Source organism: Emiliania huxleyi, assembly GCF_000372725.1.
Source record: "Emiliania huxleyi CCMP1516 unplaced genomic scaffold EMIHUscaffold_76, whole genome shotgun sequence".
NCBI classification, from domain to species: domain Eukaryota; phylum Haptophyta; order Isochrysidales; family Noelaerhabdaceae; genus Emiliania; species Emiliania huxleyi.
In genome coordinates, this window is record NW_005196310.1 from 68,526 (window position 1) to 94,219 (window position 25,694).

General features: G+C 67.0%; 8 protein-coding genes across 8 annotated transcripts; 5 read left to right on the forward strand and 3 right to left on the reverse strand.

Moving 5' to 3' along the window:
- Positions 1–65: 65 nt before the first annotated feature.
- Positions 66–1,734, forward strand: EMIHUDRAFT_106276 (hypothetical protein; the record flags this gene model as incomplete). The annotated part of the gene is made up of 2 exons (XM_005760280.1): positions 66–359; positions 1,696–1,734. 2 exons carry the CDS (start codon positions 66–68, stop codon positions 1,732–1,734), a joined length of 333 nt encoding a protein of 110 aa, XP_005760337.1.
- A 2,193-nt stretch (positions 1,735–3,927) lies between these two features.
- EMIHUDRAFT_68358 (putative Serine/threonine-protein kinase) lies at positions 3,928–5,314 on the forward strand (the record flags this gene model as incomplete). Its single annotated transcript, XM_005760281.1, has 3 exons — positions 3,928–4,412; positions 4,613–4,695; positions 5,022–5,314. The coding sequence occupies 3 exons, from the start codon at positions 3,928–3,930 to the stop codon at positions 5,312–5,314; spliced, it is 861 nt and encodes a 286-aa protein (XP_005760338.1).
- Positions 5,315–6,566: 1,252 nt separating this feature from the next.
- Positions 6,567–9,472, forward strand: EMIHUDRAFT_453214 (hypothetical protein; the record flags this gene model as incomplete). Its single annotated transcript, XM_005760282.1, has 11 exons — positions 6,567–7,173; positions 7,244–7,330; positions 7,403–7,618; positions 7,769–7,901; positions 7,958–8,061; positions 8,129–8,159; positions 8,234–8,307; positions 8,389–8,502; positions 8,972–9,059; positions 9,138–9,415; positions 9,443–9,472. Coding segments are annotated over 10 exons (1,671 nt in total), but the record flags the coding sequence as incomplete, so codon positions are not given.
- A 693-nt stretch (positions 9,473–10,165) lies between these two features.
- Positions 10,166–11,452, reverse strand: EMIHUDRAFT_438426 (hypothetical protein). The gene is made up of 4 exons (XM_005760283.1): positions 11,106–11,452; positions 10,816–11,033; positions 10,590–10,673; positions 10,166–10,409 (listed from the first exon to the last, which is right to left on the reverse strand). Exons 1-4 carry the CDS (start codon positions 11,410–11,412, stop codon positions 10,215–10,217), a joined length of 804 nt encoding a protein of 267 aa, XP_005760340.1. The 5' UTR covers positions 11,413–11,452; the 3' UTR covers positions 10,166–10,214.
- Positions 11,453–12,957: 1,505 nt separating this feature from the next.
- Positions 12,958–15,046, reverse strand: EMIHUDRAFT_217900 (hypothetical protein; the record flags this gene model as incomplete). Its single annotated transcript, XM_005760284.1, has 2 exons — positions 12,958–14,577; positions 15,002–15,046. 2 exons carry the CDS (start codon positions 15,044–15,046, stop codon positions 12,958–12,960), a joined length of 1,665 nt encoding a protein of 554 aa, XP_005760341.1.
- A 257-nt stretch (positions 15,047–15,303) lies between these two features.
- On the forward strand, positions 15,304–16,844 carry EMIHUDRAFT_217901 (hypothetical protein; the record flags this gene model as incomplete). Its single annotated transcript, XM_005760285.1, has 8 exons — positions 15,304–15,339; positions 15,429–15,636; positions 15,708–15,782; positions 15,946–16,132; positions 16,252–16,273; positions 16,409–16,473; positions 16,543–16,588; positions 16,722–16,844. 8 exons carry the CDS (start codon positions 15,304–15,306, stop codon positions 16,842–16,844), a joined length of 762 nt encoding a protein of 253 aa, XP_005760342.1.
- Positions 16,845–21,952: 5,108 nt separating this feature from the next.
- Positions 21,953–23,869, forward strand: EMIHUDRAFT_438428 (hypothetical protein). The gene is made up of 4 exons (XM_005760286.1): positions 21,953–22,879; positions 22,946–23,194; positions 23,267–23,320; positions 23,446–23,869. Exons 1-4 carry the CDS (start codon positions 21,992–21,994, stop codon positions 23,668–23,670), a joined length of 1,416 nt encoding a protein of 471 aa, XP_005760343.1. The 5' UTR covers positions 21,953–21,991; the 3' UTR covers positions 23,671–23,869.
- Positions 23,870–23,891: 22 nt separating this feature from the next.
- EMIHUDRAFT_438430 (hypothetical protein) lies at positions 23,892–24,807 on the reverse strand. Its single transcript, XM_005760287.1, has 2 exons — positions 24,311–24,807; positions 23,892–24,210 (listed from the first exon to the last, which is right to left on the reverse strand). Exons 1-2 carry the CDS (start codon positions 24,791–24,793, stop codon positions 24,001–24,003), a joined length of 693 nt encoding a protein of 230 aa, XP_005760344.1. The 5' UTR covers positions 24,794–24,807; the 3' UTR covers positions 23,892–24,000.
- Positions 24,808–25,694: the final 887 nt, after the last annotated feature.

Here is a 25,694-nt window from a genome sequence, read left to right on the forward strand (position 1 = left end):
GGGGGGGGGGGCTCCCGAGAGCAGGCCGGGAAAAAAAGGAATTTTCGGTTTTTTTTTTTGGTTTCATGGCCGCCCACCGCATCGGCGCGCGCGTCGCGGGCCTCTCGCCAGAGCAGCTGTGCGCCATCATCGAGGCGCAGGCGGGCGCGAGCGACGCCGCGCTGCGCGTGGCGGAGGAGCACGCCGCACGGCTCGTGGAGCAGCCCGAGTGGGTGCTCTCCGAGGTCCTCCTCTCGCCGGACCTCGCCCCGCACATCCTCGCCCAGCTGCCGACCAAGGCGCACGCCGTCAAGGGCACGTGCCGCGCGTGGCGCCGCGGCTGGAAGGAGACGCTGAAGAAGCGCGAGCGGCCGCGCCTGGTTGTGATCGGCGGCGACAACGAGGGTGGGACTGTCAACTCGCTGGAGCGGTACGACCCGGCAACGAATGAGTGGGAGGAGGAGGCTGTGGCGCCGATGCCTTCGGCACGAAGCTATGTCAGCGCGGCGGTGCTCGACGGCAAGCTCTACGCGGCGGGCGGCCAAGTTGCGGTAGACGATGGCGAGGACGACGAGGAGGACGGCGCAACTTCCAACCTGGTGGAGCGGTACGATCCCGCCACGAACGCGTGGGAGGCTGTGGCGCCGATGGCGGTCGAGCGGTTTGTTCACGCCATGGCGGTGCTCGACGGCAAGCTGTACGCTGTGGGAGGCGATGACGACGACGGCCTCCTCAGCTCCGTGGAGCGGTACGACCCGGCTGCGAACGCGTGGGAGGCGGTGGCGCCGATGGCGAGAGCACGCGAGAATCACGCCGTGGCGGTGCTCGACGGCAAGCTGTATGCTGTGGGCGGGTACAACGACGGCTTCCTCAGCTCGGTCGAGCGGTACGACCCGGCCTTGGACGCGTGGGAGGCGGTGGCGCCGATGACGACGGTGCGAGGATCTCACGCCGTGGCAGTGCTCGACGGCAAGCTCTATGTCGCAGGCGGAATGGGTGCCGGCTATAACCGCCTCAGCTCGGTGGAGCGGTACGACCCGGAGTCGGATGTGTGGGAGGCGGTGGCGCCGCTGGCGGAGGAGCGGTATGATCACGCTGTGGCGGTGCTCGACGGCAAGTTGTATGCTGTTGGCGGGCACAACGGCGCCTCGACCCTCAGCTCGGTCGAGCGGTATGATCCGACAACCAATGTCTGGGAGGCGGTGGTGACGCCGATGGCGTCGGCGCGGATGAATGGTTTCGCTGTCTCCTTGATGTAGTCCTTGTCGAGGTGCGAGAGGTGCAAGGTGGAGAGAGATTGTTGCGAGGTGGTAGACGGCTGTTTAACATTAATTTTGGGCCTAACAGTTGCGCTAGTGTTGGCTGAAATCCTCAACGTTGTTCAAGTGTTCACCCCAGCCCATGCTGTTACTGTTTGTTACTGTTGTTACTGTTGTTCAGCGGCCAGCAAGCAGAAAATGCCAAAACCCCCGGGTAAAACCCGAAAACCCCATTTTAATGGGACCTGGGTTTTTCCGGGTATTTTCGGGTATTAGGTATTACCCGCACTGGACGCTGGAGATCGTCGTGGGTCACTGCCAGGCCTTCCTTATTGTTGTTCAGCCGGCCTAACGTTAGCTACTGTTGTTGGGGAGCCCCACTGTTGTTCTGTTGTTTACTGTTAACACTAGCAACACTGTTCAGCTCCCAACGTTAAACAGCTCTACGTACTACGAGGTGGTGTGGCTGTACGAGGTGGTGTGTTGGAGCACTTAAAAAAAAGAAAACAGACAAACCAAGGGAGGGATGGGAGGACGGCACGCCGCCACCACACAGGGATTTGAAGGAGAGGAGTGTGGTGCTAGCCGTCGCCCACCCTCGGGCGTCTACCACTTCCTATCTCTCTTCGCAGTTTCTCACCAATTCTCGCAGCGACCTTCATGCCACCTCGCGGTCTTCTCACTCTCGTCCTCGTTCTCTCCCCTGCTGTTTCATCCTCTGACTCATCGCTCTCCTCGGCCTCGTTCTGAGACGCCGCTGCCGTCTGCCTTGCTCTCGCTGCTTCTCTCGCCGCTCTGCGTAACTCCGCCCTCCTCGCGGCATAATTTGGCCCCTCGAGTTTATCGAGCTCCCCTCGCGCAAGGACCACATATTTCTGACTCCCACTCCGATCATTTGCCTCCAAGTCTTGTCGTTGATATAAAATGAACTCGGGGGCACGGGACGCGGCACAAACGGGGCACATGTCGTTGCTCAGGTCCACTCTCTCTTCGAGCACTTGAACCTCAACGGTCGGTGTTGGCACTGGGGGTCCCTTCGGGTATATCGTGGCAGCTGATGGCGGGATTACCACTGGTGTTTCGTCCGTGAGTGAGTATTCTTGATACGAAACCACGACGACACACACCAGTCGACTCGCATCGGTTGCCTCCATGAACGGCGGAGCTATTCTCGCGCCCACACCACACCTGGCTCCAACGTGGACACGCCCATAGCTGGGGACACTACTAGGTCACGCATGGCATCAGAAGTTTTATCTCTGGGCCCCGAAAGGCATCTCTAGCAGTGTCGTTACGCATGCCCCCTCCCATCCTGGGCGCATGCGCCTCACCGACGTCTCGCCAGAGCATAAGCCCTTGGCGTGTGGCGAGACGAGTTTTTCGCCATGCAGCGAGCAGCAAGCCGCCCGCCGCAAACAGCCGGAGGCATCGCCACGGCACTGGCTGCGCCGCGCTCCCGCACCCGTCGACGAAGCTCCCCCCGCGGAAGACCGCGCGTAGCGACGCCTTGTCGATCGAGATGGGCGCGCCTGAAGCTCGCCCACCACACCTACTGCAACACACACACACACTGGTAGGTAGGTAGGTAGAAAGGTGAAGAACAGCCAGGCTCGGACTGGACACCAACGCGGTATGGGTGGACGCTGGACAGATGATGACGACACGCACGAGCGACACACAGACACAAACAGGCTCACAAGACACACAGCCAGCTGGCTGCCACACACCCTGAGTCGGCGTACACATAACTCAGGGCCACATCCTCCCTGTCGCCCCCCCCCAGGCCAGCACTCCACGGTGCCAAGGGCACAAACAAGGGCACAACTCAAACAACAGACGACAGGAAGTGACCGTCCGGCCGTGCCCCGCGGGGGCGCGGTCGGCACCAGAAGGGGGTCGACTGCTGGTACAGCTTGATCAGCGCGTCGGTGCCGCTCGCGATGACCTTGCTTGAGAGGGGTTCGATATAAACGGTGCCCCCTGATGCGATGAGAATGAAGATGCCGGTCCGCGTCCTCTGGTCGCTGGAGGTGCTGACCTTGAGGAGGGTGCCGGCATAGGCGAGCGTGCCGGCGCCCGCCTCGACGTTGTTGCGCTTGAGCCACTTTGTGGCTTCTTCAGAAGCGGCTTTTGCGATGACTGCGACATCTTTGGGGGGGACCTCTCCGAGGTCCCCCGCCAGCGAGTCGCCGGCCATATCTGGGATAGCGTGAAGGGACTCCCCCAAAGTGCTGGTCGTGACCAGTTGACGCTGCCACGTCCGGCCGTGCCCCGCGGGGGCGCGGTCGGCACCAGAAGGGGGTTGATACGTTCTCTAGAGACGACGTAGTCGTGGACGGCCGCAATCACAGTGGACGGACACGACGAGACGAGTGCGAAAGCACGGAGGCAACAAAACACACTAGGGTTCGGGAGAAGGCTAGGGTTAGGGAGAGAGTGCCTGACGGGCTTCGGCCCGACGGTGACATGTGAGGCTAGAGCAGCTTGCTCCACCTCTAGCAATCTCACCGGCCTGCGAGGCACGGACGAGACCGTATGTTGTGTCATAGTTATGTTGTGTCAAGCTGAGGTGCCTATACTGGTGTTTCGTCCTCCTCCCAAAAGCGCGCTTTTTTCTTTTTTTCTCGTCTTCGCTGCCTTGCTACCGCTCGCCGCTCGATCGGGCGGCGGCCCCTTTCGGTGTGGAGGCATGGCCTCGCCATCGGACCGGACGCTCTACAAGTTCGAGCGCGAGATTGGGCGCGGATCGTACGGCCGCGTCTATCGCGCGCGGCGCCGCTCGGACGGGCGGGAGGTCGCCGTCAAGGTGATCCCTACCGAGGAGGAGGAGGAGGTGGCGGCGCTGGCGGCGCAGGTGATGGCCGAGGCGGAGAGCCTGCGGCTGTGCGAGAGCGAGCACGTGCTCCGCCACCTCGCCTCGCACGCCTTCGACGGCGAGCTCTGGCTCGTCACCGAGTACTGCGAGGCTGGCTCGCTGCTCGACGTGATGCGGAGCCGCGGCGCGCCGCTGCGCGAGGAGGAGGTGGCGGCGGCGGCGGCGGCGACGCTGCACGCGCTGCGCTACCTGCACGAGGAGTGCCGCATGCTGCACCGCGACGTGAAGGCGGGCAACCTCCTTCTCACCGCGTCTGGCGACCTGCGGCTCGCCGACTTTGGCGCCGCTGCGCAGCTCGGGTCGACCCCTGCCTGGACGGCTGGCGGAGGCGTGCCGGAGTGCCTCCTCTAGGCGTCGCGGTGCAGCTGGGCTCGACCCTGTCCAAGCGGTCCACCGCCATCGGCACGCCGCACCGGATGGGTCCAGACGCGGGGATTTCCTTATTTCTCAGCGTTATTTCTTTATTTAGGCACGCCGCACCTGGTGGCTGCCGAGGTAGTATTTCTTCATTTGTGAGTCACTCCTTTGTTTATCGAGGCACGCCGCACTGGATGGCTCCAGAGGTGATCCAAGAGGCGCGGTGTGCATAGACGCTGCTGCCGCCTACATCCTGTGTCCCCCGACGAGGAGTCGAGAGGACACACGCGCGCACTCGGCTGCACTCGGCCGTGCCCCAGCTGTGTCCACCGTATTCGTACACCCTCGCAGCCACGAGGTGCTCTGAGTGCACGGCACGAGGCCGTGTTCACGTTGTGGGTGCCGTCCGGGCCCTCGTCCGCCGCCGTCTGACACCGCAGACGTCCCACAGGCGCCTTACGTTACTTACACCGCACACGTCCCACAGGCGCCTTACGCCTCGTCCGCCGACATCTGGTCGCTCGGCATCACCGCCATCGAGCTGGCGGAAGTGGGGGAGTACTTCATTAACGAACTCCTTCCATTCTTTAAAGGCATCACCGCCATCGAGCTGGCGGAAGGGTTCCCCCCGCACTGGCAGCTGCGGCCGGCGCTGCGGGCTCTCTTCAAGATCCCGTTGCCGCCTCGGCCCCTCGAGATGACGCGAGATGACCCGAGATTGGCCGAGAGTAGGCTCTCTTCAAGATCCCGTCCGCCCCGCCGCCCACTCTCTCCCAGCCGGAGCTGTGGGGGCGGCCCTTCGAGACCTTCCTGCAGTGGTGCCTCTGCAAGGCGCCCTCCCTAGACACTGCCCAGACACTTCCTAGCCAACTCGAGGCCTTCCTGCAGTGGTGCCTCTGCAAGGCGCCCTCCCTAGACACTGCCCAGACACTTCCTAGCCAACTCGAGGCCTTCCTGCAGTGGTGCCTCTGCAAGGCGCACGCCAGTCCATGCCACGCCCAGTGGACCTGCCCCACCGGAGCGCAAGCCGCTCGGCACACGCTCCACGCACATGCACGCACATGCACGCCTATGCCCGTCTGCACAAGTCGAGCCACCACTGCATGCACAAAGTCGACGTGGCCGTCTCACCGCCAAGCCGCCTCTCGGCCTTCCCGAGGGCGAGTGGCTTCACTGCTGGCGGTGACTGCCACCAGGAGCCGGAGAGGCGCCTCTCGGCCTCCACCTCTCCCCATACCTCCCCATACCTCCCCATATCTCCCGATACCTCAGGAGCCGGAGAGGCGCCTCTCGGCCTCCACCCTGCTCGACCACCCCTTCGTCACCGCCCACTCGTCGCCTGAGAGAAGACGAGGCGCGCTGCTGCCCCTGCCGACAGAGCGGCTCGTGCTCTGCAACAGAGCGGCTCGCGCCCTGCAACAGAGAGGTTCGCGTCGCGCTGTCTCAGGCGCGCTGCTGCCTCTAGCGACAGAGCGGCTGGCCGCGCCTCCCAAGCCGATCGGCGCCGGCGAGGCGTCGAGGCTGGCTGCGGCGGAGATGGGCTTGCCTGTCCCGTCTTCTGAGAGCGGGTCGGGCAGCGCCAGCCGGCCTGACCGCACCCTCTTCCGCGCTGCTCCGGCGGCGGTGGCGGCGGCCGGAGAGGCGGAGAGCGGGGGGACGCTCGGCTTGGATGCGACGGTGCGGCTCGACGGCAACGAGCCGTGGCGAAGCGCTCCTTCGCCCTCCGCGCATTTGACGCGCCCGGCCGCCGCCCGCGCCGCGGTGTCTGCGGGCGGAGGGGGGCGAGTCAGCCCGGTGCCTGTGGTGAGCCCGTCCGGTCCTCTCCCTCTCTGCTTGGCGTGAGGAGCGGCGCCCAGCGGCTAGCCTTGCTCAAGTAGTCGGTTGGTGCACCTAGGACTCGCCCTCGGCCTGGCGGGCCACGCGGCGAGAAGCCCGGACGTGGGCTGGGGGAGCGTGGCCGCGGCCCCTGCGGTGGCGGCGCTGCGGCGGGCGAGGGCGGGTGCGCCCGTCCTGCCGGGAGAGGCTGGCGGGACACTGCCGCGAAGAGGGGGGGGAGGGGGAGGAGCAGGGGCGGCAGAGGGGGGGGGCGAGGGCGGCGGAGGCGGCGTGGTGAGCTCCCCCCTCCCCTCCGGCGCGTCGTGGCTGCCGCCGCGCGCGGACGCGTCCTGGACACCAAGGAGGAGGGGCGGGGAGGCGGAGAGCCCGGCGAGCACGCCCGAGCCTGGCAGTCCGGTCACGCCGCCTTCGAGGCGCCCCGTCGACTCCACGCGCGGGAGGGCGGGCTCGCCCTTCGAGCTCGGCGAGGCGGTGCGGGAGTCGCACTTCCCGTCGCCCTGCAGCCCCCCGTGGCCAAGTCCAGACGTCGAGGCGCATTGCTACTACCGCGACGACGGCTCCGATCTCGAGGCGGAGCTGGCGGCGACGCTCGGCTTGTCGCACAGGCGCAGTGCGGGAGAGGCGGCGGCTGGCAGCAGCGGGCGCGCCTCGGGTGGCACGCTGCGCCGCGGCGGCTCTGGAGGCGGCGGAGGCGATGGCGGCGGAGGCGGCGGCGGAGGCGGAGGCAGAGGCGGAGGAAGCGGAGGCGGAGGCGGCGGAGGCGGAGGCGGGGGCGGGGGCGGGGCGGCCGGGGGCGAGGGCGGCGGCACGCTGCGGCGAGGCCGTTCTGGTGGCGACGGAGGCGGCGTCGCGTCTCGCGAGGAGCTGGCGAGACTGAGCGTCGAGTGCGCAGTCCTGGCGCGAGTGCGTGACCAGTCACGAGTAGTGAACGAGTCAGGCGAGACTGAGCGTCGAGGAGTGCGTGGTCCTCGCGCAGTGCGCGCTGCGGCTGCCGCCGTGGGACGGCTCCGTCGCGTACGATTCGGTGCTTCGGCCGGCAGCCGGGCTCCGCCCTCCCGGGAAGTTTCTCTGACTCTTCCAGGGCCCCTGCCCGCAGGTGCCTCGTGCGGCGGCGGACGCACCGCCGATGCCGGCTTGGCTGGTGCGGACGTGCGGCCACGTGGCGGCGGGAGGGCTGCGCGCGCTGCTCAACTTGCTGATGGCGGCGCTGCACTCGGCGTCGGTGGCGCGAGTCGAGGCGGCGGAGGCGAGGTGGGCGGCGAGCGCTCCATTCTCGGAGGCGCGCGTGGCTGCGGAGGAGGCGAGGGGGGGGGTGAGCAAGCTCACGCACGGGGGAGGATGTGACGACTCAGGCGCGCATGGTTGCGGCGGAGGCGCGTGTTGACCCGGCAGCGAGGGCGAGGGCTGCTCTGGCGCACGCGCAGGGCGTCAGTGCGCGTCATGCAGCGCTCCATGGTCGTAGGCGAGGGTCGGTCTGGCGCACGCGCACGAGGACGCCGCGCTCGCCGCCGCCTGCAGCTCCGAGCTGCGCGTGCAGCGAGGCATGCTCAAGGCACTCCTCGTCATCGCCCACTACACGCCGGGCGAGCTTGCCTGTGCCGACGGGGCGCTGCAGGGCTAGTTCAACCCATTGGTTCTCCTCGTTGGTTAGGCGAGCCCATCTTCAGCGACGAGGCGCTGCAGGAGACGCTCTTCGGCCTCGCGACCACGGCAGACCCCGAGGTCCGCTTGTACGCCGTGCAAGTGCTGCGCGAGGTCGCTTGACGCCGACGGCCCCGCCGCACGGGTACTTTCCATGAACCGTGCCGGAACTTTCCTACAGGTTGCCGACGCCGACGGGCCCGCCGCACGGGGCTAGTGGCACCTCCGAGAAGCGGCCGCTTGGCCAGGACACGTCCAGGACACGTCCAGGACACGTGCCCACTAGGCCTCTGCTCTTCCGAGAAGCTCGCCGGTGTGGTTGCGCTGTGCGACCAGTACCGCAAGGGCTCGTCCGAGCAGGCCGCCTCGCCGTTCTGCTGCGCCCTCCACCAAGACACTTTCCCTGACCATTCCCAGACACTTCCTGGAGCCCTCCTGCAGGCCGCCTCGCCGCTCTGCTGCGCTCTCGAGCTGCTCGAGACACTCCTCTCTGCCCGCGCCTCCGCCCGCTCCTCCCTGCCGGCCGGTCTCTGCTCCGTCCTCGCCGCCGTCGAGGAGCAGGCGCAAGCACCGGGCCTCGGATCCCAGTCTCGGCTGCCTCTCGGCTGCCCCTCGGCTGCCTCTCGGCTGCCTCTCGGCTGCCCCTCGGCTGCCTCTCGGCTGCCTCTCGGCTGCCCCTCGGCTGCCTCTCGGCTGCCTCTCGGCTGCCTCTCGGCTGCCTCTCGGCTGCCTCTCGGCTGCCCCTCGGCTGCCTCTCGGCTGCCTCTCGGCTGCCCCTCGGCTGCCTCTCGGCTGCCTCTCGGCTGCCTCTCGGCTGCCTCTCGGCTGCCTCTCGGCTGCCCCTCGGCTGCCTCCCGGCTGCCTCTCGGCTGCCTCTCGGCTGCCTCTCGGCTGCCTCTCGGCTGCCCCTCGGCTGCCTCTCGGCTGCCCCTCGGCTGCCTCTCGGCTGCCCCTCGGCTGCCTCTCGGCTGCCCCTCGGCTGCCTCTCGGATCCCAATCTCGGCTGCATCTCGCCGCCGTCGAGGAGCAGGCGCCGCCCGGCTCGGAGTCGCGCCGCCTCGCCTCCGGGCTGCGCACCCTCATCGGCGCGCGGCCAGACGACTCGGACGGAGGTGCCTCCCTCCTCTGGTGAGTGCCTCGGCCGCTCCAGGCACATCTCTTCCCTGACCCTTCTCTTCTCCTTCTCGTAGGGGGTTTGGCAGAGGGGCTCGGCCGGACCGGGTCGCGGCGCGGCTTCGGAGACGCCGTCGGGGAGTGGCTGAACCGGACCTTCTCGGGCGCGGGCACGCCGCGCGGCGTCTGACTCACCTTGGGAGCTACCCTCTTTGCGCTTTGGACGGCGTTTTGAGGTGGCGTCTTAGAGTCAGACGGCCAAACTGTCCGCTTGACCGCGGCACAACACCGTGACGCCCGTCACCCCTGCGCTGCCTTGCGTGTTCGGTGCTGCGAGCCCGTCTGTACACAACCGGGCCGCTCACTTGTGTAAATTATTGAAACATGGCCCCAGCTCACTTGTGTACAGGTCATGCAAAATAAATCCGCTGAGAAACAGTAGGGGGAGAGGGCTCCCAGGGCTTTGAGGTTTTTTCAGTTGCCTACACCGCACTTACCTCTTACGTAGTCTTACGGACACGCAGCTGGGCGATTTCGCACCGCTTCACTGTAAATCTAGTCTAAAATCTCCAAACGTGCAGAGGGAGTGTACAGTCTGTACAGACAAACAGAGGCACATGGGGTGTGGGGGCGGGTGCGGCCTGCGGGCTGCGCCTCCCACGCATTCATAGAATATCAGGTAAGGTAAAGGTAAGGTAAACTTCTCCACACACACGAGGTGGTGGGGCAAGGGGGGGCAACCCTCGCGTCTCCACGTCTAACGACAGGAGCCCCACGGCATTTAAAGTGCAAGGCCCGGTGCGCGTGGGTGAGCGGTGTGTGTGTGTGTGTGTGTGTGTGTGTGTGTGTGTGTGTGTGTGTGTGTGTGTGTGTGTGTGTGTGTGTGTGTGTGTGTGTGTGTGTGTGTGTGTGTGTAGGTGTGTGTGTGTGTGTGTGTGTGTGTGTGTGTGTGTGTGTGTGTGTGTGTGTGTGTGTGCGTGTGTGTGTGTGTGTGTGGTGTGTGTCACGTCACTGCATCCTCTGCCGGTTCGTCCTCCCGTCGCCTCTTCTTTGTTCGAATATCAGTGTTGTACGGGCACGGAGGCCAGAAAAAAGTATTTTAACAGGTATTTCAGTCTACGGCTTTAAACGCGAAGGTGTTGTGTACGCTCCCCTCACGCCCCCAGCTCGCTCGCGGGCACCTTCTTGCCGTCCACCACCACAAAGATGTCGCTGAGCGCAATCTTGTGCTTGGAGGCGATGAAGGCGGGCAGCGCGTCGGCGGCGTCGCCCTGGATCTCGATCTGGTCCTGCTGGCCGCCCTTGCCCCGCTGCAGGGCCGAGCCGCAGGCGAACTTCTTCCCAAAGGCCTGCGGGCGGCGGCGGGAGGGCACAGCCCGCTCGGCTGTGGTGTCGCTCGCAGACTCCTCTGCCTCTCCGCCCTCGGCGGCGGTGGTCTCGAGGGCGTGATGCGGGAAGGCATGGCTGTTGGGAGGAGCCGTCCAAATGCGGGGGTTCGGGGCGGGGAGAGGGCGTGGTATGATGCGAGCCTTCGCCGCAGCAGCGAGGTCCACCTCGAACCCCTCGAGCCCCTTGACGACGGTGATGTGCTTGCGCTTGTTGCGCGTGTTCACCTGCGGAGGGGGAGGGGGCGTCGACGGGGGAGCGGCGACCGTCGGCCCGCGGCGGCGTCTGCAGCACAGGTGCTGCAGGTGCAGACACAGGTGCGGGCGGCAGGTGGCGGGGGCGGGGGCGGGGGCGGGCAGCGTTGGGCGCCTCAATCACAACCGCCCGGCTGGCCGCCTTGGCCTTCTTGCCAGCCTTGCCGCCACCACCGCCTCCCTCGCCGCCCGGAGCCTCGCCGCCGCCGCCCGCGCCGCCAGCCTCGCCGCCTCCGCCTCCGCCTGGCGACGCCGCCGCCGCCGGAGGAGGCGCGTCAGCCGCAGTCTTCTTGCCGGCCTTCTGCGAGCGCTTGGCGTGGTCGTCCAGCTCGCCTGAGAGCGCGGGGCGGGCGGGCGCGTCGGCGCCTGCGAGCGGACATCGGCCCGCGCGCCGTTGCCGCGCACCACTGAGCCCGAGCTTGGCCATGAGTGCTGCGAGCTCGTCGCTGCTGACCTCCGCCGCCGCCGCCTCCTCCTCCCCCCCGCTGCCCTCCGCCGTGCCGAGGTAGGCGCGCACCTCGTTCGGCGGGAGCACGCTCCTCCAATTCTCGGCGAACCACGCCTGCGATGCCTTGTAGTCGGCGTCAAACTCGCAGTACTCGAACGGCAGCGTGGAGACGGGGCAGTAGGCGACGCTGCGCACGCGCGTCGTCTCGGGCATGTTGACGAGCTCAGCGACATCCGTCCGCGTCGCCTCGCCCTCCTCTGCCATGGCAATGGCTGAGAACGCCGGGCGCGCAAGGCGGGTCGCGTTGGACAGAGCGCTCTGCGAAAAAGAATTTTGCCGGGCTTATTTGTTTTTGGCGCGCACTGGCACTACACAGGGACATTTTATCAGTTCTTCGCGCAGCAAAAAACCGCTCCATTTATTCTTTCTCCTCTTCTTCACATTTTCCAACCCCTGTTCTTCACCTCTCTTCACCTCTGCCCCCCCCCCCCCCTCTACATTAGGAGCGCGACAGCAAAGGCCCGCGCCGTCGCCATCGGCGCCACCGCCTCCCACGCGTTCGTCACGGGATCGTACCGCTCCACCGAGCTGAGGATGCCGTCGTGACCACGCCCGCCAGCAGCGTACAGCTTGCCGTCGAGCACCGCCACGCCGAAAGCTACCCGCCGCACCGCCATCGGCGTCACCGCCTCCCACGCGTCCAAGGCCGGGTCGTACCGCTCGACCGAGCTGAGGATGCCGTTGTTGTACCCGCCCACAGCGTACAGCTTGCCATCGAGCACCGCCACGGCGTGATTCTCGCGTGCTGTCGCCATCGGCGCCACCGCCTCCCACGCGTTCGCAGCCGGGTCGTACCGCTCCACGGAGCTGAGGAGGCCGTCGTCGTCATCGCCTCCCACAGCGTACAGCTTGCCGTCGAGCACCGCCACGTCGTGGTTCTCGCGTGGTGTCACCATCGGCGCCACCGCCTCCCACGCGTTCGCAGCCAAGTCGTACCGCTCCACCAGGTTGGAAGTTGCGCCGTCCTCACTCTCGCCGCCCGCTGCGTAGAGCTTGCCGTCGAGCACCGCCGTGCCGAAAAACTTTCGTGCCGTCAGCATCGGCGCCATCGCCTCCTCCTCCCACTCATTTGTGGACGGGTCGTACCGCTCAGTCGAGTTGACAAACTCGCCATCGATGTCATCGCTGCCGATCACGACCAGGCGCGGCCTCTCGCGCTTCTTCAGCGTCTCCTTCCAGCCGCGGCACCACGCGCGGCACGTCCCCTTGGCGGCGTGCTCCGTGGTCGGCAGCTGGGCGAGGATGTGCGGGGCGAGGTCCGGCGAGAGGAGGACCTCGGAGAGGACCCACTCGGGCTGCTCCACGAGCCGAGCGGCGTGCTCCTCCGCCACGCGCAGCGCGGCGGCGCTCGCGCCCGCCTGCGCCTCGATGATGGCGCACAGCTGCGCTGGGGAGAGGCCCGCGACGCGGGCGCCGATGCGGTGGGAGGCCATGTACAAGAGGCCAAAGCGTGAAATTCTTTTTTACATTCGTTCGATATTCTTTTCCACACGCCTGGGTGAGGGTTACCCTGCAGTACGTGCTCCAAGTGCGACGACGGAAGAGACGGCAAAAAATCCGACTACCATCCCGGCCTTACACACTCACACTCGACTCTACCTAGCAGGTAGCACAGCGGCGTGGAGAAAGAGAAAGCAATCGGGAGCCCTTCCCACATCCCATCTCAAAGGCTGGCGCGAGTGTTGAGAAATCTACCAACAGCTGCGTGCCGTCGTGTTCGCGTGCGTGCCCCCGCCCGACGCAGACTCTTTAGTCGACGCGGAGCGCGTCCAGCGCCTCTTGCAGCTCCGTCACCTGGTCGAGCGCGTCGCCGAGCAAGCCCTTCGCCACGCCCAGATTCCGCAGCTGCTCCACGCCGCCGCTCGCCCGCACCTCGGTGGCGTTGTCCGCCACGTAGCGGCGGCACTGCGCGAGGAGCCGCCCGTCGCCCATCGTGTGCGCCGCCTCGAGCAGCGGCACGGCGGTCTCCGCCACGACGCTCTGCTGCAGCGCCTGCGCGCAGAGCAGCTCGAGGCGCGGCACCTGGTACATCTGCGCCAGCTGCCGCAGGGCGAGCGCGCGCTGCACTCTGCCGGCCTCCTCCTCGCCGAGGTCGAGCTCGTCGGCAAAGAGGTAGTCGACGAGGGCGGTGAAGGTGGCGAGGTCGGCATGGGGCACCGTGACCTCGGCGGCGTCGCGCTCCTTCATGCCGGCGCCAAACATGGTCCGAAAGTAGTCGGACCGCACGCAGAGCACATTCTTGCTCACGTGCTCGAGGCGCTGCCGGCCTCGGCCAACCACGAAGGTGACCATCCCCTGCGGGAGGGTGGCGTCGCCCCGCGCCTTCTTCAGGTCGGCGGGCAGGGTGGAGGGCGGGACCACGATCGGCGCAAAGGCAAACGCGTCCGGCGGCGGCGGCGGCACCAGGCAGACCAAGCAGAGGAGCGCGCTGCTGGGGGCGCCCGATCGGACCAGGAGCGTGCTGCCGTCTGCGCTCATGGCGACGCCGCCGGGGAAGGACAGCTGCGCCGACTTGCTGACGCCATCGGCGCTGCCCCAGCCCTTGCCAGCAAGAGTGGTCACTGCGCGACCGACCACCTCCACGCGGCGGATCTTGTGCCCGCTAAAGTCGGTCACAAACAGCGCGCTGCCGTCGGGGCTCATGGCGATGCCGATTGGGGCGTGGAACCGCGCCGTGTTGCCTGCCCCATCAGTCCCGCCCCTCCTTCCGCATCCCGCGAGCGTGGTCACTGCGCCATTCAACACTTCCACTCGCCGGACCTTGTCGCTGCCGCAATCCGCCACGAAGAGCGCGCGGCCGTCCGGGCTGAGGGCGAGACCGTACGGGTACTGGAACCGCGCCGCATCGCCCACGCCGTCAATGCTGCCATGGCCGACGCCCCCCGCGAGCGTCGTCACCGCGCCACTCGCCACGTCCACCCGCCGGATCCTGGCGTTGCCGGTGTCTGCGACGAAGAGCGTGCCGCCGTCCGGGCTGAGGGCGAGGTATGTCGGGCCGTTGAAATGCGCTGCGACGCCCACGCCATTAGCGCTGCCGCTGGAGCCGCTGCCCGCGAGAGTGGTGAGCGCGCCCGTGGCTGCCTCCACCTTCCGGATCGCTTGCCCGCGGCAGTCCGCCACGAAGAGCGTGCTGCCGTCGGGGCTGACAGCAATGCCTTCGAACCTGCCGCCTTCCGGGCAGGTTGCCACGCTGCGCACACTGAGCGAGTGGCGGCTCGGCTCGTACATCCGGTCGAGCGGCTCTTCCCCACCCGCCGAGAGGTGAAGCACCGAGCCACCGGTCGCGAGATACCAGGCGCCTGCGCCATCGCTTGCGACGCCGTGCACGTCGAGCGATGCCAGGGGCCCGTCATCGGGCAGCGTGAAGACCTGGCCGACGACGGGCGCGCCAAAGATGGGCGTCTCAAAGCCCGCCGCGACGCAGAACGCCGCCGCCGCCGCCGCCGCCGCCTCCTCCTCCTCCTCCTCCTCCTCCTCCTCCTCCTCCTCCTCCTCTCCGTCGCAGGCGGTGCGGGCGCGCTTGGAGGCGGATGCCATGTATGACTGCCGACGGCCGGGACCGTAGCGCCTTGACCTCGGTGTTTACTGTGAACGATGTGAGCTTGGTTGTGAACAGAGCGAAGGCGGCTTCTCTCGGTCGTCGTACTTTTCTCTCGGTCGTCGTACTTTTAGTTTAATGCGAGACAGGGTTCTTTTTTAGCCCGGCCAAAAGGGCCCTACGCGTGAGTTCATTTTATAAATACGCGTGGCGTGCGAGCTAGGAAGCGAGCTTCAAGGTGTAGCCAACATCCACCTTTTCGTGGAAAAAGAACTTAGAAAAGAAAAACGTGTCCCGCATTGCCGCTGTGTTTGCCGCTGTATTTAGTATCGCCCCCAACCCTTCGACAGCTTTCATGGCGGCCCCCCGGCGGGGGGCGTTTGTGGTCGACAAGTCTTGTGTGGGCGCTCAGGACGCCGTCTCGCCTCAACCTCCGCGTCTCCTCCTCCGGCGTGGGCCGCAGAGTGGTTCGATCGGGTCTGGCCGCCGCCGATCGTGCTTATCCGATCGGGAGGAGAGCTACTCTCCTCTGCCGGCGGACGCCAGGCAGGCGGCGGATGCTTCGCTCACTGAGCACGTCTACTCCGCCTGCCGTGCGGGCGACGCAGAGCGCCTCGAGGCGATCCTCGCCGCTGCAGAGGCTGACGGCTCGGAGGAGATAGGCGTCAGGGCTTTAGCACAGGAGTGCTGCCTCAGCCCGGGCCTCGTGGTCTGCTGCCTCCGAGGCCGGCCGCGCTGTCTCGCGCTCTTGCTCGCGGCGGGCGCCGACCCGGATGCGTCAGAGGCTCCTCCGTGCGTCGGCCGTGCGGGCGGCTTTGCGCCGCTGCGATATGCCTGCTGGGGCACGACGGCGGGGCACGTCGAGTGCGCGGAGATGCTGCTCGCCGCAGGTACCCCTCTCCTCAACCGCCGCTCTCCCGCGCACGAGGTAGGAAGGCCCGAAGGTGCCCCCTCGCTGCAGGAGCAGCGGTCGAGGCGGCGACGGCGGTGGGGCACACCCCGCTACAGGGCGCCTGCTTCAAGGGCGCCCGCGGGAGTGTGCTCCCCCTCCCCCTTGCTGCGGAAGCCTCATTCACGGCGAGCTGTTGTGGACAGGCCACCTGCCCACCGTGCGGCTGCTCTCCTCGTACGGCGCCAACCGCTCCTTCCTCCTCTCCTCCCTTCGCCTCGCCCTGACCCCACCCCCACCGCCCAACTAGGCGCCAGCCGCTCCTTCCTCCTCTCCGACACCGCCGAGTCGGTGGCCCGCAGGCAGGGCCACGGAGAGCTCGCCGCTTGGCTGGCACAGAGCCGGCACTGGACCACGCCGCTCCACCACCTCGACAGCCTCTCCCTCGCCCGCACGCGGCAGCGGAACGGACCGAGCACAGGGGCGGCGCCGATTCGGTGTCGCGCGAGAGCAGCATGTTTGCCGTTAGGCTTCTCCTCCGCGCCGGCGCCTCGCCACGCGCCGCGGCCGCGGGCGTTGCGAACGCGCCCACGCCGCTCTCCTTGGCGCGGCAGAGCTCGAGCGCGGCGGCGGCGCTGGTGCCATTTCCCACTCCGCTGCTTCCCACGCACACGCGACACACTGACACTCCGCGGCATCTACACGCGACACAGCGGCACACATCGCGCTTGGCCCCGCCTCACATGCTTGTTGTCATTCTCTCGTGTGACTAGGTGGTCGCCGCCGCAGAGCCGTGGAGCCCCGCCTCGCACGGCTTGTGGCCCGAGCGGCTGCAGCGGTTCGACCGTCGAAGTTGCGCGGCCGTGTGCTGGAACTTTCCACGACCTTTCTCGGAAGTTTCGCCTAGGCTCGCCGTCGAGCTGCTCACGCTCGGCTACTTGCTGGCGAGGGAGGTTGCGCCGAGGCGAGTCGCCCCCGTACAGACCACGCGACCCACTCGTCGCAACATTTGCCTTGCTTGGCGGCCGCGGCATGGCGGAGCCGTCCACCTCACCTCTCACCGTGAACTGCATGTGGGGTGGGTAGGCAGCAGGTCTCTTCACACTTGGTTGTGGGGCGGGTAGGCAGCCGCGCGCCCTCTCCGACGTGTGGCTGGAGTACGTCCTTCCGCTGGCGGTCTGTCGCGACGAGGCGGAGGCAAGGGCCTAGGGAAGGGCCTAGCCGCCGATATGGGCCCACCTCTGCTTGCGGCCGGGCCGGGGTCGATTGGCACTCAACAGTCAAATGCAGACTCGCGCCGTCCGCACCCAGCGGCCGCCGCTTCCATTTCTGCGCTGCTCAGTCCCCTCGAGTCAGTCCCCAGCCGGTAGCGAGGGTGAGGCAGGCCCACGCGCTCGCGACGCCCGGACTCTGGGAGGTGCCAGGTGCGCACGCAGGTGCGTCATAAAGAAGGATTGGTGAATATTCTCTCGCGAGATCGGGAATGCCCATTTAGCATTTTATTCGTTAACCGTATAAATGTAACACCAAATCGCGTCTCTATACACCTCTCACTTAAGTCTGCGATAAGCGAGTTGACGTGCTCTTCTACACAATATTGGGGGGCGCCCGGGGCGCACCCCGGCCACGAAGAGGAGAGGCGCCAGTGATGACGAAGCAGAAGCTAGTGCAGACGAGAGCAGGGCAGACCCGGGGACTGGGGAGCTGGAGCAGACGGCATCGGCCGCCGAGGGAACGTTGGGAAGAGGCACGAGGAGGGCGGCGACTTCGACCGACTATGGAGGACCCGTCGCCAGACGACGCAGGGCAGAAGACGGTGAGGCGGAGCAGACGCGCAGGGTGAGACGAGGGAGGGAGCAGGACTTTGCGGAGATCAGCAGGAGGATGTACGAAGAGATTAGGAGCAGCAGGGACCCGAGGGACCATGTGGAAGACGGCTAGTGCTAGCGCCCATCGGGAGGGGACGACCCCGGCTAGTCGCCGACCACACCCACAAAGAACCCTGCACAAAGATCGCAAGGGCGGGGGCCTCTTCCTTTTTACCCATCTCACAGTAGAGAGGTGTCCGTTTTATTTATTTATTTTACCCCGGCCACCGCGCCGCGGGCGCGCGCACGCCCCGACGGTCACGCTCGGGTGTCGATTACTCTATCGTTGCCCCACTCCCTGCTTAACAATACAATCGTGCCGAATACCGAAACTTAAATCCAGGCATCTCGCTTTCGCGGAGGCCGCGCCTTGCGCCAACGGGGCTCCTCGCCATGATTCGTCCAAAGTTGTGCCAGAGATCTCTGCCTCGTCGGCTGCGCCGTCGTGCTGCGAGGTTGGCGCCGCGCTGCTGGCCGCGAGGGTGCGGCGTCCGACTCTAAGAGCTTTGGCTTCACAGGCAAGGAACCCACCTCTGCCCGACTCCGCTTCGGTGCCTGGGGTGAGGGGGGAGCATCGGCCGCTGAGGTGCCGGGAAGCATAAGCTCCGCCTGCAACTGCCCCTCCGCCAGGGTCACCGCCTTGACCCAACGCTCGAGAAAGTCGTAGTCGACTGGTGGCACATCGTCCAGCACGCTCTTCGGCGGCAGCGGTGGCGGACTCGTCGTCGGCAGCGGTGGCGGCAGCGCCGATGGCAGCGGTGGCGACCTCGCCGGCGGCCGTGGTGAAGGCCTCGCCGGCGGTTGCGGCAGCCTTGATGGTGGCAGTAAGAGCGGCCTTCCCGGTGGCCTTGCCGGTGTCGGCGGCGGTGTCGGGCTGAGTGCCGGTATACCCGCCGTCGAGGCGGTCGGTGGTGTCAACGGCGGATGCGACGACGGCGGCGAAGAGGAGGTGGCATGGTCAGGGTAGCCATCCGCATGCTCTGGAGCAGCAGCTTTGCCTGTCTGGTGGCCTGCTGGCGTCCGTCGGAGTAATCGCATGCCCACAAGAAAGACACAAGTTAAGCAGAGCAGAGTGGTCGGAGTGTTCAGGTCGTGTTCGTCTGCAATGCCGCTAAGCGCCTCTGCCTGATCGAGCTGCCCATGCTCAATGAATCTCCGAGTTCGTCCGACGGCTTCTTTGGCGATGAGCGCCGCTGTGGGCAGGGCGGACGCAAGTGCGAAGAGCGCCGGCGCGGAACCAGTCGCAGCCGTGATGGCCGACGCGGATCCCCGCCCCGCTAAAGCAGTGAGGGCGGATGTGCGCACGGCGCGGACTAGCACCAGCTGCCACGCCGGCCAGCGTGAGGCGGTGCGGAGTCCGCGTGGGATGAACCGGGCTGCCCCATGAACCGGAAGCAGCCTCTGGAGCCTCTGGAGCAGAGCAAGCGAACCACATGTGGCCGGCGGTACCGCCGCCTGCTGTATCGGGCGAAAACCCAGGGAGATTAGCTTCGCAGAAGTCTGCTTGAGGGAGTTGAACGCCCGCCCCACTCCCCAAGCGCCATCGCCCGTGTGGCTGCGCAGCGCATGTCGCACCCTCTCCCATCGGCTCGCCTCCCATCGGCTCTTGGACAGGGCGAGCCTGGCGACTGCCAGCCTGTCGATCGCCTCGACGAGGGCGTCCATGCGGTCCCCCAAACTCTCGCCGCCGCTCCTCCGCCGTTGCAACTTCGGCTCGGCGGGCACCTCCAACGAAGTGCCAACACGGCGCAAAAACGGTTACACGACGAACATTACGCCGACGATGGCCGAGTCGGCGGCGACACTGCCAAGGTCGCCCCGCCAGCAGCTGGCGGAGCTGCGACTGGATCGCTCCGCACGCGAAGCGCTGGACGCCAGAGTCCGCTGCAGCCGCCGCTCGCGAAGCGGCAGCACACCAAGCTCCTCCCGTGGGAGCACTCCAAGCAGCTCGCACGGCCCACGCCTGAGGGGCGTCCTGGAGGCGCAGAGGGCGAGCTGGCGAGCGCACGCCGCAGATATGGCTTCGCCGCGCCACGTGGCGTGCGACACAGGGACGCCGTGCACCGCTGGCCGACGCGCTCGCCCCGCTCCACTCAGCTTTGGGCGTTCACTCACCGACTCTGAGCGGGTCTCTGCCGCCGCCGCTGCCGCGGCAGTAACCCCGCACATAGAGGCGGCGCCGACCTCGGACGCATGGCCAGGCGCGCCACGCGGCATCGCAGCTGCGTATTGGAGAGGCGCCGCGTTTGACGCGACGCCGCGCCCGGCGGCGACCGCGGCTCCTCTGCCTCGATCAAGGCAGCCGTTCATCGACGTGTCGGAGCTGCGACGGCGGCAGGACGTGAGGCAGCGAGACGTTGTCAAGGAGGTTGTCGCCCACTCACCACGCGCCGCGCCGTCGGAGAGGGCTGAGCTTAGGAGGGCGCGCCAATGCGCAGAGGCGGCGGCGGCGGCGGGCGCCGAGCTGGAGGCGTCGGGGCTGATGGCCGCGGACATGGCGGTGGATCGGCTGCTGCTGTCAACGGGGCTGTCAATCAAGAGGAAAGGTGGGTGACGGTGGCGCTTTTGGGCTGCGAGAGCCTGCATAGGGGGCCGCCCCAAATGCGGGGCCGCCCCTAGGAATTACCACACGGGAGCTTTGACTTCGAGCTGCGCTGCCCGCGATCCCCCCCCCACCCCACCCCCACTGTGTGTGCATACACGCTCCGGAAAGTCCTGAAGATCAAGTGCGTACTTGGGCCTTTGGGGGCGCAGCGCACGCACGCGACGTACAAAGCAATGAAGAAGTTTCGCGACCGACCGGCCGCTACACTCGTGACTCGAGTGGTAGGAGGCGTCTCGCCTTGCTAAGGGGAGGTCCCGAGCACAGTACCCATCCCCTCCTTCTATCTAGGAGCACTATAGTGCGTCATTAACCTCAGACCCAGGGCCGGGGAGCTAAGAAGCGCACCCAGGATGATCGGTATCGGCGGGGTTGCGGGCAAGAGAGCCCTAGCCCTGGGGGTGCGCGTTCGCTGGGAAGGGCACTTGGAGTACGGGCGCTACCCAACGCGGCCAACTTCGAGATCTACACTTGGAGCACTTGGAGTGCAGTCGGTAACCTCACATCCAGGGCCGGTGAGCTGAGAAGCGCATCCAGCGGGCCGGATGATCGGTATCGGGTTACGGGCTAGAGAGCCCTAGCCCCGGGGGTGCGCGTTCGCAGGGCAACCAAGGGCTGTAAAGTAAACACGGGTCTAGGGGAGAGGGCCTGGTGGCGGAGGAGAGGGCGGCGGAGGAGAGGGTGGCGGTGGAGGGGGTGGTTGAGGGGACGGTAGCGGTGACGTCAGTAGAGGAGACGGTGGCGGCGGAGAGGAAGGTGGGGGGGAGGGGGGGGGGCTTGGCGGGGGAGGGGGGGGCGGCGGAGGCGACGGGGAAGCCGGAGGGGATGACGGTGGGGGGGCCGGCGGCGGGGAGGGCGGTGGCGGAGATGGCGGTGGCGGGGGGGGAGGCGAAGGTAAGGGCGGAAGGCTCGGTGGAGGCGGAGAGGGCGGCGAAGGAGGGGATGGTGATGGAGGAGGCGGCCAAGGGGAGGGCGGCGGCGGTGGAGGTGGTAGGGGGGACCGCGGTGGCAGGGAGGGGTCCGGGGGCGGGGGAGGTAGGTAGGGCGGAGGAGAGGGGGGCGGCAACGGCGGTGGAAGAGGCGGAGGGGGTGATGGCGCATAGGGCGGGGGCGGTGGGGACGGCAACGGAGTTGGTGATGGCGGAGGGGGAGGTGGAGGTAAGGGCGGGGGACTTGGTGGGGGCGGAGACGGCGGTGGCGGGGATGGTGGTGGCGGGGAGGGCAGTGGCCGGTGCGACGGCGGTAGCGCAGCCGGTGTCAGGGGCGGCGGAACCGGCGATGGAGGCGTGTGGGGCGGTGCACGCTGGGGCTCGGCCCCAAGTGCGCTGGCCTCGCGTCTCGAGGGGAGGGCGGCTCGTAACTGAGGTTCGCCGTCAGAGACAGTCGTCCTCCCCTCCTCGGCCGGGCAACTAGGTCATTGAGGCCCCCCCCGGGGAAGAGACCGAACGGCCGGCCGACACTCTCGGCCATTCCAACGGCCAGGCCGCTCGCTTAAGGCTGATTGGCTAGACGAGCGGCCTACCTCCAATGGGGCTGTCTGGGAACGCGTGGATCCGGCCCGCCCCCCGGCGGGTTACGGTTTAGCGCTGACAGTCACCCCATGGGCAGTCTGGATCACGGGGGATGACATCCTGCCTACCGGCGCGCCGGGAGGAGGTGGGTGCTCCGCCGCCGGACCGCCCCCTCCACCACCCTCGCCCAGGGATCTACAATGCTGTCTTAAGGTCCGACAGGTTCGGCACCGGGCACCGCCTCGGTATACAAAATGCGCCTGCGGGCGGACCCTTACAGATCACAGATCACAAACCTTTTATTCTCAGAGCGAGATGGCGAATGAAAGCGCATCGGCAAACAGACACAGCGAGAGTGAGGTGCCGCTTGCTCACATGCTGGCTGGCTTACAGTCGTGGGAGTCTTTGGCTTGGCAAACCTTCCTAACGCGCGCGGCGGCTGTCGGCAAATCTGCGCCTCCTCTCGCCGCTTCATCCGCAGCTTCATCCGCTGCTTCATACTCGCATTTTGCGGCACCTCCCCACCTCGCAATCGGCCTGTTGGTGGCGCGTGCTCTGCCTCCGATCCTGATCGCCAAGCTTCGTGCCCCGGCCGCAAGGGCTGTCAAACTCGCGCTCGGCGGCAGTCCGCTTCGGCGAGCCGCCAGAATGTCGAGCAAGGCTCTTGGTGCGGCGGCTGGCGGTGCTGCGGGACTAGCTGCAGCCTCCTCTGGCTCTGCAGGCGGCGCGATTGCGGTTGCACCGCGTGTGATCCGGCTGGCCAAATCGGCGCTCCGGCTCGGAATGGCGCCACTGCCCACCAACGTCGCCTCCCTCGTCGTCCTCCTCGCCGCCGCCGCCGCCGCAGGCGCCGCCGCACAGAGGAGCACAGCGGAGGGCGGGGAGCCGTTTGCCTTCGACGCGTGCGTGCCGGGGCTCTCTCCGCAGAGCTCGTGCAGCGGCGGCGCCTCGGTCTACCGCGCCGCGCCGCCGCCCACGCCGCTCCTTCTCCCCGCCCTCGCGCTCGTTGCCGCTGCAGCCGCTGCCTGGCTACTCCTCCAGCGCGGCCTGCCCTCGTCTTGTGCCCTGCGGGTGATTGGCGTGGAGGGCGGAGGGGTGGCGGGGGGCGGAGGCGATGTGGTGGAGGTTGGAGGCGGCGCGTCGGGCGGAGGCGGCGCGGAGGACGGTCGTGGAGACCTCCGCTGCGAGCTTGTGTCAGCGCCGCCGGTCGGGCAGGGGCGGCGAGGAGGAGAGGCGGGGCGGGGAGAACCGGCGGACGAGGAGGCGCAAAACGCAGGAGGAGCCCCTCGCTGCGTCAACTCGTTAACTGACTCGTTCTTCAAGTAATAGGGCCGGCAGGATCAGGAGCCTCTCTCCCTCTCCATCTCTCTACCCTCCCCTGCGCAGCAGTCGGCAACTCGAGGAGCCGATGCGGCAGAGGGGAGGGGGGAGGGGGAGGGGGAGGGACGGGCGGCGACGGCGGCGGCGGCCGAGCTCGTCGCGGCGGCGCGTCGCGTGGCGGCGGATCAAGCGGCCGCGAGTGGCGAGGCGGCGGCGGCGGCGGCGGAGATGGCGGCCAAGCTGGAGACGGCGGCGGCGGTGCGCTGTCGGGAGAGCCGACAGAGGCTGACGAGATCAGCGAGGCACGCGCTGGAAGGAGTGGGCTCATAGGTGCTGTCGGCGGAGCTGGAGAGGCTTCGGCTCGAGCTCGCCCGCGCACTCGAGGCGCGCGCCCACACGCTCTCGCACTCACACACGCACACGCACACACACGCGCGCACACGCACACGCACACGCACACGCACACACAAAGTGCGAGTGGAGACTTCCCTGCCCTGCCCTTCCCGAAGGCGCACTCCCCGGGTGTCCGACTGAGGGCGCGCGCACGCTGGCGGCTGGCGGCCGAGAGGAAGGGAGTGATCGCCTCCGCGTCGTGGCGAGCGATCCGTGCTCCGCCCCCGTCTCCGCCGCAAGCGCCCTCGCCGCTGACGGCGAGCGGCGACAAGCAGCGCGCCAGGGCGTGGGACGAGGCGGCGTGGCTAGAGATGGACCCAGACGCGGAGCTGGCCGTCTGAACGGGCGGCGGTTTGATGTGAGTACTGCTCCGTCGGCTTCGCTGCTTAGCGGCGCGTGAGCTCGACGCATGGGGAGCAGGGTGGGCGTGAGGGACCCGGGGAGTCCGGGGTCGGGTCTTCCGCGCCATCTACGAGGTATTATGTGTGGTCCCCGTTTTTGTGATTGTGTTTATTAGCGCGATTGTGTTATGCAATATATGCGGGGGGGTTGGTGAGGGCCGCAGTCAGTCTCGTGGATCGTGGTGTCTGGCTCTGCTTCACGTTCACCTCTCTTGCAGTATTATACGGTACGTCGTTTGTTCAGAGAGAGGATGCGCATCGGCGATCGGGCTAGGGACGCATTCCAATGGCACTGGCCGCCAGATCGCCTGTCCCGAGCAAGGCCGCGGCCGGCACGGCGAGGGGTGCCGCGTCGAAGCGAGAGAAGGGGAAGCGGGTTTCGAAGCGAGAGCCCACCTCGTACATCGCCGCATCGCCGTCGAGCGCGCCCTCGGCCATAGCGCTCGTCTGAAAGGAGCCCGACCAAGGATAAACGTCCACCTGTCCCAACATCATGCAACGGCGCATGAGTCCTAGAGTACTAGAGAGGAGAGGCACACGAGTGCAAGAAAGAAGCAGCGGGATAGAAGTGCCAGCGCGCCTTCCCGAAGCGAGGTAGTGGCGACGAGAAGGACTGGCCAAAGATGCCGTGCGGTAGCGCGCGCGCAGCGAAATCTCTTCGCGCACTGAAGCTGACATCGAGACGGTGCTCTGGCCCCTTGGTGGCCATCGTTGGCATGCCCCGCACGGAAACAGACCAGTCCGCAGTCTCAAAGGTGGCCTGCGACATCGCCATTCGTACGCGCAGCTCCTCGCACCTCTTCTCGCCACCCTTGCCGATCGCAAAGGCGCTGCCGCCGCATGTGCCGTTGATCACACGCCACCCCCAGTTGTTCTCCCGGAGTTCGGCCGCCCAGAACGAGAGGTTCGCCCACTTCTTCTTGCCCGCCCCGACGCATCTGCTCGACCCCCGCTGCGCCAGATCGGGGCAGGCGCCGACGCGCGCCGTCAGGTGCGCCTCGGTAATGAAGGATCCGTCCACTTCGAGAGTGGCAACGACGCGCCCGTTGCGGCGGCGGAGCATGGTGAAGGTGCTGTTCTCGCACTTGAGGTTCACAGCGACGTTTGGGGCCGAGAAGAAGGTGTAGAGCTGGCTGTGTTTGCCTCGGAAATCGGCCCGGCCACCGTGCGCAAATGACAGATGAGGGTCCTTGACCACTTCGGTCCTCACAGTAGCGGGTGGAGGCGGCGGCATCGAGAAGTCAACAACACTGATCTCCAAGGGCGGCGGCGGCGGCGGTGGCGGCGACAAGAATTCAATACTGATCTCCAAGGGCGGCGGCGGCGGCGGCGGCGGCGGCGGCGGCGACAAGAAGTCAATAGTGATGTCCAAGGGCGGCCGCTGCGGCGGCGACGGCGGCGGCAGCGGCAAGGATTGAAATCTGTTGTCCAACGACGGCGGTGGCGGCGATGACGTCGGAGGCAACGCGAGTGGCGGTAGTGGCGTTCGAGCAGGCGGCGCGGGCGGCGCAGGCGGCGCTAGCGGCGGCGGCGCGTACGGCGGGACGCTTCCGATTCGGTAAATCGCTGTGCCGGTTGCTTCGGAGTACATATCCTCGCCGGGGCATGCGGACCCCTCGGTTAGTCGACCGGCGACGCTTAGGATCTCTCCGTTGGTGATGGCGGTGGTGCTCATGATGCTGCTCGTCCATTCTAATCCTTGCTGATTGAGGCCTTGCACTCCAGGCTCGTTTCTTGACGGATCGGTCTTGCTTTTGATCGTGAAGCTGCCAAAGCATACTGATCCGCCGCTGAGCGTGATCGAGTGGGGCTGCTGGTCAACATCAAAGATAACACGCTCGTCCGGGATGATCTTGACCGGGCCGCCAATGTTCGTGATGGCAACGCAGGAGAATGCGATCTCGGTGAAGTCGTCCTCTCACTGTCCGTCGACATCTCGAGACAGGCCGAGCCGGCTGCCAGCA

Coding starts and splice junctions, on each gene's coding strand:
- EMIHUDRAFT_438426 (XM_005760283.1), bottom strand. CDS start 11,412: ATGGCAGAGGAGGGCGAGGCGACGCGGACGGATGTCGCTGAGCTCGTC. Junction 10,674..10,815: donor GCCGGGCGGTTGTGATTGAG/GCGCCCAACGCT, acceptor CCCCCTCCGCAG/GTGAACACGCGCAACAAGCG. Junction 10,410..10,589: donor ACCTCGCTGCTGCGGCGAAG/GCTCGCATCATA, acceptor CGCCGCCCGCAG/GCCTTTGGGAAGAAGTTCGC.
- EMIHUDRAFT_438428 (XM_005760286.1), top strand. CDS start 21,992: ATGCTGGCTGGCTTACAGTCGTGGGAGTCTTTGGCTTGGCAAACCTTC. Junction 23,195..23,266: donor AGCTGGAGACGGCGGCGGCG/GTGCGCTGTCGG, acceptor GTGGGCTCATAG/GTGCTGTCGGCGGAGCTGGA. Junction 23,321..23,445: donor AGCTCGCCCGCGCACTCGAG/GCGCGCGCCCAC, acceptor CCCTTCCCGAAG/GCGCACTCCCCGGGTGTCCG.
- EMIHUDRAFT_438430 (XM_005760287.1), bottom strand. CDS start 24,793: ATGCTCCGCCGCCGCAACGGGCGCGTCGTTGCCACTCTCGAAGTGGAC. Junction 24,211..24,310: donor CACTACCTCGCTTCGGGAAG/GCGCGCTGGCAC, acceptor ATGTTGGGACAG/GTGGACGTTTATCCTTGGTC.